At 44.1% G+C, this 12,591-nt stretch overlaps 1 protein-coding gene across 1 annotated transcript in view; it reads right to left on the bottom strand.

Moving 5' to 3' along the window:
* The window catches only part of kat6a (K(lysine) acetyltransferase 6A), a 31,565-nt gene extending 20,638 nt beyond the window's left edge, over positions 1–10,927 (bottom strand). Inside the window, 2 exon segments of the mRNA XM_030142526.1 lie at positions 7,856–9,346; positions 10,783–10,927. Of these exon segments, the coding sequence (XP_029998386.1) occupies positions 7,856–8,560 (705 nt within the window). The 5' untranslated portion in view covers positions 8,561–9,346; positions 10,783–10,927.
* Positions 10,928–12,591: the final 1,664 nt, after the last annotated feature.

The following is a 12,591-nucleotide window of genomic DNA, read 5'->3' as shown; positions in this document are numbered from 1 at the left end:
AAATACTTGAAACACCTCTTTGCAGCAGGAAATCTGAATACAACTCACATTGCATAACAGAATAGTCCTACAAGTGGGTGCCTAGACTATTATGATAGTAGACCTTCAACCTGTACAACATTATCTTTATGAAGCTTGTTTTGTTGTCAACAGAGTGTCCCTCCCACTCAGTTCAGAACCTGTAAACTGCAGACAAAAACCCACTGTTTGCGCATGTTTGTGTTTATTCTCAAGTACATCCCTACATTGAATTCGCTGAGAATGCCCAACGCACTTTGAAATCAATTATCGTCAGATTTGAGAATGTTGGAAAAACTTTGCATACACCCAACCAAGGTCGAAACATTTTTTTCCAGATTCACTTAGGAGCACCTAATAATTTATTTAGATGCAAAAACAACAACATGACAGCGAGTGAAGCTGGTGTTAGGAGGTTTCCTGTTGGACAGCGGTGCAAGTGCACGAAGCTGCAGAACGCTGGGTAGGCAGCAGGTCCTGGCAGAGAGGAGACAGGGACAAGAGTTTGATTTATTGGGTTCATTTCCTTCTGACTCAGGCTGCTTCCAACACCCCCCCTACCCCTCAACCACCCACCCAACATTGCACAGGGACATGGAGAGAAAGAGAAACAAAGGTATGGAGTGAGGCAGCAAGGCATGAGGGGGAAAAAAAAAAAAGAGGTAAACAGAGAGGGCAGAGTTACAAAGTGGAAGATGTGAAGAGAGAGGCAGATAAATGGCGACAAGTGGAAAATGAAAGATAAAGCTTTACCTGTGGATAAATGGATCACTCATGCTCCATTTCTGAGACCATTTTACATTCTAACAGGGTAAAAATAATGTAAAATGGTGTTTCACGATATACTTGAGGGTGTCAAAACAAACCTTACAATGGGAACGTAAACCGTTAGTCGGTTAATGAAATCACAGTGAAGAAAAGATGAATAGTGTAAAAAAAAAAAAATAACCAAAAAAAAAACAGAGCAAGGACAAGTAAGAATCCAGAGGGCAGGAGAGTGAAGAAAATGGAAAGCGTAAGAAAAGGGAGAAAAACTGCAGCAGCAGTCCTCTGAGCAGCCTGCGTGCGACCAACACCTCAATCATTCCTGACGCTTAACCCTTTCCCTGGTGGAGGAGGTCAACCGCTCAAGTAAACACAAGCCAGGAGTGAGCGCCGCCTTTCACAGAGACACCTTGTATAGAGATGTACATTACAGTGTGGCTTCAGTTACTGGCTGCCACTGTAAATTAATCCCCAACAGATACTAAAAAATGAAAAGCTAATCCTTCATGACAGGGATATTGGAACAGCGAAACACAATCCTCAAATTCCTCCTGAGAACTATTTTCCCTCCCTGTTTCAGCTTTTTCTACCTCCGCCGGTGCTGGCTGCCAGGACTGCTCTTACAACACAGTGACACTCCAGAAATTTCTCACATCGACAGACAGACTGAGTTAAGTGTCATGGCCGACATTTGACTTGAGGTGTGTTTATTTGTGTGTCTGTATACATGCGTGGGTTTATTTTAAACATGCGTGTTCGGGTTTTGGTGTGTGGTCTTCTTGTAAGGAGGATTCAAGAACAAAATGTGGCACAGAGCCAAACGGACACGCCTCAAAGCAACGGTTAGTAACCAGCTGAATTGACTGGGTGGACTTGAAACGCCACCTTTAAGCCATACAAACACAGCTCACACATTACAGGTTCCTCTGCATCCACACCCACAAACAGACACACAAGCAAAGGTAGCCTGCTCCGAGTCTTTTGAGTCCTCTTTCTGGATCACTTAAGCAGAACATTGTTAGATACACTTCATATCCTGTAGCACTGTGCTCCAGTTTAGCCTCTCTCAGGGTGGAAGAATCCTGCATTTTGTTTCCAAATAGTGGAAATTAATACCAGAGGCAGCATGCGGTATTGTCTGAGCCCTTGTTTGGGGATATAATAGAGCAAAAAGAACTACTGGTGGCCCGGTTTTCCTTTTCCTATTACTAGCTGCTCCTATCCAAAAGCAGAAGATATGAGAGCGAGACAGGAAGTAGAGAACAATGGAAAAAAGAATGAAAGGATAAAGAGAAATGAGGAGTGGTGGGAGAAAAGGTAAAGAGCAATAAGAGGAAAGGGAAAGAGAGCAAAGCTTTGCTGTTGTCCTTGTCTCATCTCAACTCAAGGTTCTCATTAAAATGGGAGTCCAATCTCAGCAACCACCTCCAGTAACACACTTCCCTTATGGCTGCCCCCACCTCAGTTCCAAACTCATTGATCACCATTGCCGGACATGCAAATGGAGCTGACACACAAACATACATAACCTTATAGCTGTGTTCCCAAAGTCATTAGGTCCCCTACAAAACGGTGGGATCATCCAACTTTGTGTGAGTAGTGTGCAATCACAAGCATTACATTATAATCTGATCATGATCTATGAGCTGACGATAAACGTTGCACAAACTCGTCATAATCATTTCCATTCACCTGCATAAACACAAACACATCATATTTCCATCACAATTTTCACATAATTTTCCACCACCTGATATGTATCTGAAATCTGGCATTGTGTTGCATCCTGCTAAGGTCTGATGGAACCTGGGTGGAGAGTTAGTGCCACTAATAGTTTGTCAGTAACTTGACCTGAATTTGTGAAGTGACTTGATATAATCATGTGTTGTGACTACATGACACTGAATCATTGATGACAAGGTTATAGCCTGTTTTAGTCAGATTATTTTTACATTTTAATTATTAGTGCTTTTAACTGTTAGTTATTATCTGCTCTGTGCAATTTTTTTTTTTCATTTGAAATACAGAAAAAAAGATATGTCACTTATCTGTTCGTTCCAGTGTTCAATGCCAATACATGGCTCTTCTTCATAAGATTTATGTGTGTTACTGAACCATTATTAGGGCTATAATAGGGGCATAAATAAGCTCAAAATTCATCCAACACAATCATTTGTATGACAATTACTCTTCAAATAGAACAGAATTTCAACAGCCCTAGTGATAGTAAAACACACATAAGAGCACAACAACGTCCACAATACCTTGACAGGTGGAAGAAACAACTTCAAAACTGCAATCCATGTGGCGTCGAAATAAACCCTTGAAATACCAAAGCCTGTCCAAATTTTCCAGTGACATATGCCCACCTGTAGCTGTTCCTGTCTTGTGCCAAAGTACCCTTGCTTGAGCCAAACATCACCTTCCATTAAAAGTCGAGGTTAGCCAGGGTGCACAAACCTAAATCACTGCATCAAACGGAACGCCCTGGCCCTGCTCCAGCCGTCACTTCCACAGCTGCTCAACACATTGGCTCGATTTGTAGGGTGGCGAGGTTAGCCATACGCAAGGCCTCACAGCTACACTTCCCATGCCAAATGCCATTCACATCACAGTCACTGGTGAGCTTGAGGTAAGTGCTCCCCCTGGACACAGACACCACTGCTAATGCTGTTTCTATAGACTACAGGCCAGCTGCTTCTGCTCCTGGTTGTTCTTCTGTTGCCAGCAGAGACAAATGAGAATACATTCACTAGAAAAGAACAACAAAATAAAAACAGTACAGCTATATACACGAAATCATGGACAGTCTTTTCAGTTATTCAGGGTCATTTTCTTCTGATTAATTTTTTCACTACATGGCAAATAAACACCTTAACTGTCCTGATGTGGCAGAAGTCTAACAATAAGGTATGACATTAAGACAACATATCTGCATGGCTTGAAAGATAAGTGAGGAAAAAAAGACACCAAACAGATTTCCTATTTCTCTACTGAACTTTAATGCTAAATGTTAAAAATGGAGCACACCTGTGTTAATTGTCTGCAGAAACAACGTCTGGCTAATGCCAAAAGAGAAGGGAACAAGCCGCTTCAACTTAAAGCATCAATGTTAGGTCAACGAAGACCGAGTCTCCTGGAAACAATGCACGCCTGTCAAGGAACCTGAGGCAGAAATAAAGAATCTGTGCGAGTGTAACCTTCTTCGAAAAGGGACCAATCCTAAATCCGAAATTCAAGAAAAGTTAACAATAGATTCAAGGCCAATTCATGGCAATAAACTACGTCATTTCACCGCATTCCTGTGGCGTTGTCCTAACCCTGAGAAATCTTTACATCCACCCAGCACATACAAACTCATTTCCTCTCACTACATAGCATGATGTCGCAGCAGAGGACAGCAGAGAGAGAGAGAGAGAGTGAGAGAGAGAAAGATGAAGAGGGAAGTTGCATCCGAGGCATATAATCGATGTCTGGGGGCATTTTGTATTCATAGTCCTCAGTGAGAATTGTAACGCCGTTTTCACCTTGGGCAAACATAAGCAGGGGTAATGTATGTAAGGTAAGGGAGACTGGTTGGGGTTAACTCAATCTGGGCAATGAATTACAGTGAATAAATACGTCCATTTTGGTAAGTAATGTCTACTAGCGGCATAGGAACCATTAGCTGCATGATGCTAGCAGTAGCCAGTTCTAAGGTCAGTGGAACATTTGGAGGGAAATCACCACAGTGTGGACAAATAGGGATTTCTGTTGTGAGAACATTGTTCACAAGTCCCTTTTTCACACGTCCTCACCGTGACACCGCACATTGCCATCGAGAACTCTGTTTCACCCCTCTCCAGCTGTTGAGAGGAGGGCAATCGCAGGGCAGGGAGATTGCTCTTGCCTATCATGACAGGATGAACATCATGCACACACTCTCACTACTAATACCCACACGAATATACACACAAAGGCTCAGCGTCAAGCCCATCCCACCTAATGGCCATAGCCTCATACTGCTAACAGGCGCTCAGGGAGGCAATGAGGTTTGCCATCTATATATCCATGACCCTTGGTTGACTTCACTCCCCCATTCACCTCCCCCTTTCTGACCTGGCAATGGCACCCTATTAGGGAGAGAGGGGGAGACAGAGACAGAAATAGGGTCTGGGATCCCGTTTGAATGGAGTGCTGTGACACAAACAGCAGCATGTAGAGTACACAAATCTCCCCACAAATGGGGTCAAAGCCGGTGCTTAGCCAATTTGTTTTGATTTTCCTCCCCCCACCTTCACTCACACTCTGTCTGTCCTCCCCCTTTCTTAAGAAATCATAACTGTTAGCGATCATCCAAAGCAATATGGCACTGATGTGCCAGTGGAAAAGCACTAGAAAGGCGAAGACTGATCATGCAACACTCGTCTCTCTCTTTCAAGCAGAGATTCTATCTCTTTTACCGATATGCCACTCGCACAAGTACAGACTAACATATACATCATAGATATAACTACAGTCATGCACAAAACACACATGATTGAGCCGCAATATGACTGCATCCTCTGGAGAGACATATCAAGGTAACATCATAAGAAGCAGGGAAGAAGTAAACAGGCTTGTGTGAATGCCAGACACAAATGTCAACATCCTCACTGCTGCAGCAGCAGTACCATAATCCATCTGGCCTGAAGATGAGTCTCACAAACAATTCATGTACACACACTTAATTCATTGTCTCGAATGAATACGTTTTCTGATGCAACAAGGTGGTATTTACAGCCAATTGCTCCTACTAGAATTCACCTTTTCCCATTGGTAGAATGTACTGAAAAAACTGATGAAATGTAATTATGGCTGAACAATTCATGAGTCACACTACAATTTTTGTAAACAATAATGCAATTTGTAATAAACGAATGGAATCATGAATCTACTTGCATGTTTATCAAAGTCGACATCATAGAAATGGATATATCACTGTATCACAGAGGTTGTTTTTATTGTCGTTGGCCACCAGTTTAGCATTTTCTTTCTCTTTGGCAGTCATTTCACCTGGTCAACAGACCAGCTAGTAACCACACACTGTACAAGTTTCACCACCTAAACAGAAACTGTCATTCACTTTTTCATAAGCTCTTCAGACAGTGAATAAAAATTAAAACAGGCGACCACGTTCACACATACACACTTTTTTTATTTACTTAAATTGTAGCCTTTTGCAATCAGATAATTGTACAGGCTGACACTGCAATTTGATTAATTGTGTAGTTCCAATGCAAATATATTATCATTTCACATATACCTTCATACATTGCTATGTTTTTTGTTATATTTTGTTTAATTAGGCAGTGAAGCGGGCCTATGAGTAGCTGAGTCAGCAGAAGAGAAGCTGATCTCTGGTCATCTTAAGAGGTGCACCATCTGTAGCCAACCAGGTCAGTGTGTTAGGCAGACCCCATGTGACTTCAGCCTGCTCTCTAGGTTAATCCTACTGTGTGTGTGTGCGTCAAGTGTGTTTACTGAAGCTACTTTACCTGCACAAACATGTGCACACCCACGCAGAGGCCAGAGTAAAAACCAAGAGAAGTCAAAACAGTGGTTACAACAAATCTAGAGTCCAGTGTCTATTAACTGGTGATAACCTGGCTGACATATGACCCGAACAAGGGCCACTAGACTGACAGAGGTGTGAAGCTCTAGTGGGTATATTTACATAGTTGCAAGTGTGTGGGAATGTTGGGCTTGAATTCTTGCCAGTTTGTGTCCTAGATGTGATTCTTCCTTTGCATGCAGGCTGATATGCTAGTGTGTTAGTGTATGTTCATGTCCCTGGCCCTTAGAAACAGAGGTTAGCAGCCGACTGCTCTCTCTGATCAGGTTACAAAAGTGGGTGTGTTCCCTCTCTCCTCTGTCGCCTGCATGTCTGCCTTTCCCTCTCTCTCTCTCTCTCTCTCCTCTCTCTCTCTCTCTCTCTCTAACTCATTCAGACTCTCTTGCTTTCTTCTCCCTCTAAGTCTCTGCTGCTCCCTCTCCTTCTGGTTACAGAGGCCTGTAGCTTGCGTCATGCAGGCCTCTTCCTCTGGCACCACTACAGACCACCTCTCCCTTTCTTGTCTGTGTTCCTCCCCTTCCCTCGATTCCTTTCTTCCTTTCTTTCTTTCTTCCTCCAATCTCCTGACAGCTCCTGACAGGGAGCAGCCCTGCAGCTGGTCCACACTCCCTGCAGGAGGCTGGGAGCCATGTGACTCTCTGCACTGACCTCCTCCTCCTCCTCAAAACGGGCCCACCAGCCGCCCACCCAGCATCATACATGTTCTGCAGCCTGGACCACAATAAACACACACCTGGGCCTTACACCCAGCCAGAAAGCTGCATACTGATGTCCACAGATGTTCATTTTGCATGTATTCTGAAATAATATCACTAGTCTCACAACATGTGGTGATAAAGTCTTAAACAAAAAACAACAAGAAATGACGCTCACTCTAGCAGCTGCCTGATCTTACAACTGTTGACTTGCATGTCTTAGCTAGTTCTAAAATAAGTGTAAACCGCAACACCATATGCTGGATGGAAACTTACAAACGACATTCACACAGACAAAAACCTGACATGGGTGGATTAAATTGCAGCTTTGTAGGCAGCGACCAATTTGAAAAGGAGGAGACGATGATGCTTACACTTAGTAAACAACAACTCTAGGTGTGGAACAGCACAACAAAGCACCAACAGTAGCTGTTTCAACATAATAAACAGTGCGTAATCTCATCAGAAACATCTGATGCCAGCAAACCACACTGCTCTGCGATCATTCATCTTTATAAACACATAACGTATTTCTACAAAACAACTTCTTGCCAATAAAAGCATGACTGTTTCCAGCACCGACCAAGAAATCAGGAGACTAAATTGTGTTTTATGCCAAGTTAAAAAAAAAAAAAATCCCAAAACATCTTCCACATCCATGAAGTATGCAGAATTACAAGTACAAATCAATGTGATAATGTAGTGTGTGTTATCTGTGTTTGTGACTTCAGATGTCTATTCTTTTATATGTTAGTTTTTGTGTATGTACATGCAGAGACATTACCTTGTCCTTCTCATGGGGCAACAGGCGGACAGGCGGCAGTGAGTCCAAAGACACCGTCCCAGTCCCATCATCCTGCGAGCTGCTGCGACTCACTAGCTGGAACAGTGGACCCTGCTTGGCCACACGTCCATGGGCCACAGCCCTCTTAAGGGCCACCCTCAGTTGCTGGTGGAAGAGCCCAGTTCCCATAGACCCACTGCCAGACAAGTAAGCTGCCACATCAGCCTGGCACTTCAGAAACCGTTCAATGTTCTTTAAACTGGAACCACCAGGCTCATGAAGTCCCTCCAGTGCCCGTTTGATAAGCTTGTTCCAGTCAAGTCCCGGTTTCTTCCCTGAATGGGAGTGAGAACCTCCACTACCACTGCTGCTGCCGCCACCACCTCCGCCTCCGCCTCCGCCTCCACCTCCACCTCCACCTCCACCGCCTCCTCCAGAGCTGCCACCTTTGGGCTTGGGCAAAGCCAAACGTCCTGGGTTGTCAGGATCCTTGTAGGAGTTGAGACCTTTGTTGGTGACCTTAAGAATGGTGCCATCCTTGACGCTAAGTTCTAACTGTTCTAGAACCGTTTTGCGGTCCAGGCCATGGGACATATTAACCGCATTGCAAATGCGCTCTTCGGATGGTCGCTGCTTCTGCTTTTTCACCTTTTTGATGGCCTCTAGGATCCATTGTGTGTACATTGGGTTGGCCAGTTTCACCATGGCTGCAGTCTGTTGGGGTGCGGGGGCTCTGGGGCCCTACCGCAATGACCGCACAAAAAAAAAAACAAAAAAAAAAAACAGAGACTCTAAGCCAAGGAAACTCCTGGCCTGCGCCGTAGCGCCGCCTCTTCTTTCTCCTCCTCCTAGCCCTCTACCTGCTTACTATCCTTTGTCCTGGGGTCTCACAGATAGTCCCTCAGAAGCTGAGTATGAACAGCACGGTAGGGAGCAGCTAACCATAGCACAAACCCAGAGCCAACCCTCCACCTGGTAAAAACCGGTCAACCGACCCCCCGCCAGGTGAAGGTCCCTGGCAGAAAGCAGGGGGAGAGGAAAGAGCAGCAGCTCTACTAGTCACTGACAGCCCCACAACACTTACAATGCAATATAGGTTTAAGATGAGGGAGGTTGTCATAAAAATAATGTAGTTTCCACTTCACCTATCCCAACGTACGAATACATGGACAATAAAACTGTCAGTTTTTGTCAGTGGCAAGCATATCGATGCTCACTATGAGCAGTGATATATGGTAACAGTGTCCATGACATTAAATTAGCGTTTTAACAATGAAGGTAAGGGAAATAAAGTAAAAAGTGATCTGCTGAATACAACTTTCCGCAAAAGTAGGATCCACATTGCTTCTGCTTCTCTTGTACTTTCTCACTGCCTTTTACTCATCCAGCAGTCTGGGCTTCTCAGCTCTGGGACGGAACAGATATCTCACCCCAGGGAGCAGCCAGGGCTGATCACCTTCATGCCTATTACACCTCAGTAGCTGACAAACCCTGCAGAAAATAAAGGGACAAAAAAGACAGCTGTTAGCCAAACCATTACAAAAAACAAGTCACATTTACATTAAGCAACCACTTACAATTGTCAAATTAATTAACCTTAAACATGAAATATGAAATAGATTTGTGTGACTGAGATGCTGACTATTTCAAAGGTTTTCTAAACAACTGTGGCTTATTTTATAGTGCCACCACTGGCACAAAATAAACAAAGCCAATCGTCCTTTTGGACAGAAGTATTTGTGCATATATGAGACATACATTGAAATTATGATGAGGAGCTGCCATTCCACTGGCACTTGTTAGCTCTTAACACCTTTTTACTTTTACAACAACTGTCTGATTCCATAGGCATCCCTGCCAAGACACAGTATGTAATACACAACTTGATTTAAACTAACAAAGACACACGACTTGTAACAACCACTTGACAAGGGACCAACATAATATACATTGGGTGAAAGAGGAGGTTAGTAAGGAAAGTAAACAAACTCAATAACTGCACTGGTAAACTGCCTATGGGGCTAGCTGCGTTGCTAACGTAAACATGATGCAGTCAAAACATAGACTGTTAGCAAACATTAGCTGAGAGGCTAACCGAAAATCAAAGCCCAGTCAGTTGCCGCACTGCCAAACTGTTTCCTGTGGTGCTGTTTACTCTCACTGATATGATATTGGCAGCTAAGTATCTGACAACAAGCCTTCCCGCTAACTGCTGTTGCTTAGCAAGCTAACGTTAACAGCTAGCCAACGAGCTAACATTACGATTATGTTACCAACGTTACTCGCTAACCCGAAACGTAAACAGCATGAAACGAAAGGTTAGCCAGCACCTGGTCATAAAACACAACATTTTTCCACTCCGACCGATATTTCCGACAATACAAACCCCCACACCAGAGCACTAACAGCGAATTGTGATATTTTGAATGTCATGTAGATATTAACGTGAGACCGCGGCCTTCTAAAAGGCACAATGCAAGTTGCAGACGGCCATCTCGGCTAGCGGGCAAGAGCAAAAATGAAGATATCACAGCCGCAGATTCTGCAGTATTACATGTTCTGCCGCCTCGTACACAGTCTTCGGTATGAGCGCGGATCATCTGCCCGCTTAGACGCGTCCTTACCAGCGGTCTCCACCTCGCTGACTTCCTCCCTTCACCAACCGCCCTCCCACGTAACGCTACAGCCTGCGGTACGGGGAAGACAAGGCCGCTGGAGCGGAGAAGCTAGGCCTCGGCTCCCCCCTCCGTACCCCCCCACCCACCTCCGCGATCATCATCCCTCCGTACCCCTCACTCCCCTCTACCTCTCGCGGTTCCCCAGAAAGCCAGAGCTGGTCCGGTTCTGGTTTCCGATGGAAGCTCGGGTAAAGCGGGCCGTGTAAAAAAAACCCTCCTGTCCCCGATCTGGCTTCCGCTGCTACTCACCGGAATTTCGTGTCGAGCCGCCGAGGAGAAGGTGCCAAACCCGTGTGAAACGGAGACAACAACAAGCCGAAAAATGCAGCCAGAGACTAGGGGCTCTAGAGCCGACGCCATCTTTGAGTGAAACAGGAGCACGGCTGGTGGGGGAGGGGGGAACACTGGACCGTCAGGCAGGGCCAAGGGACCGTCTGCATGGTGCGAAGCGCAGATCTTGGGGAAGAAAAAAATCCACTGCAAGGCGCGGGGGGCGGCGGCGTACTGTTGCTATGAGAGGGGTGTGGATATTGGCTGAGCGCATGAAATGGAAGAAAGGGACAGATGGTAGTGGCGTTGGAGGAGGGAAAAAAATTAAAAAAAAAAAAAAAAGAAGAGAGGATAGGTGTTCTCGCATTCTCTGCTGTGCTATGGCTGCATAAGGGAGGATCTAGGGGAGCGTCTGCATCTTACATAGCATCTGTAAAAAAAAAAAAAAAAAAAAAGTCAAAGCCAATGAGCATGCCTTAACGTTAGAGGGTATTTAAAGATCAAAGTGAGACACCCCTCCACACTGCAGTCTATTGTAGCAGCTGTGTGTTTTTAAGACGAAGATGGGAGGTGAGCCACACAGATCCACTCCCTAGAGATGATCAGATGTTGCAGTGTTGAGCTATCTGGAGTAGTAGACTATTACAGTACATGATAAAGCATGTTATTATCTGTCTATGCAGGATAGTCTGGTGATGCATTGCTCCTCACACTGAAACAGAGTATTGTCTTTCTACCAAAGAAAACGATTATGTAAACTGTCTGCAACTGATCCACTTTGTTGCAATTCATTAAACGACAGCTGAGTCTAACACCTTTTTCTTATAATTTATTGTTGGAGAGAGGAGGGGTTTTTATGGCTCTTAGTGAAACATAAATTACAGCATCCACAGACAGATGGAAGCAGTGTAATGTAAAGGCATCAGAGTGCAGTGCAGTATAGAAGTCATTTGTGTTTATTATGTTCAAGATTAATCCAAAATGTAGAAAATTCTAAATATTAAAACTAAGAGTCATTATCCAGGCCATGCTGAGTTTTATGAATCTGCCATGGGGAAGTTTGAACAATTTCACCATCACCTCCTTCTTCTTATTGAGAAGAAAAACAGTCAATAGAGGAAAACTAATTTTGCTGCTCCAATTTTATGATCATAGCGATACAGAGACACTTGTGTTGGAAATCTGGAAGCAATCTTCCTTTTCTATTACAGGCTAATGCTGAAAGCTCCCTGGGTGGAAATTAAATTATCTGTTGCTTTGTATAAAATGATGTGTACAGCAGTCCTCAGAGACGGATTATAGAGTGTCTTATAGGGAGCAATTAGACCTGAGTTTTTCCCATGTTAGAGGTTGTCTTGTGAGATGGTGAACTGCTGTCAGCATAGTGGTGATCAAATAAAACTGCTAAGGTCACACTTTACTCACTGTTTGTCTTGCACTTCTGCAGGGACAGATAAATCACATTGAGACGACAAGACACTAATTATAATTAACGGTAACGGTGTTATTACACAGATAAATGGTGTGAAGTGTTAACACATGAATGGCTATTAGTACGCCTCCTGAGGACTTACATATTACATTAGTGTGTACAGTAGGCCATCTAACAGATGGACAATACTCAGGAGAAGCTTGTGCCACATCTATCGTTCCTCGCAATGAATAAATAATGCAGTGCACTATGATCCACAGCAGAGGACATGTTCACCAATACATAACAGTAGAAACAAACTGTCTGTAGGTGTGGCACGTGGGTGAGGGATTATATCAGTGTAATTTCAGTAAGGT

The sequence above is a fragment of the Sphaeramia orbicularis genome, chromosome 9 (assembly GCF_902148855.1).
Source record: "Sphaeramia orbicularis chromosome 9, fSphaOr1.1, whole genome shotgun sequence".
NCBI lineage: Eukaryota > Metazoa > Chordata > Actinopteri > Kurtiformes > Apogonidae > Sphaeramia > Sphaeramia orbicularis.
This window is presented reverse-complemented; position numbering and strand designations above follow the sequence as displayed.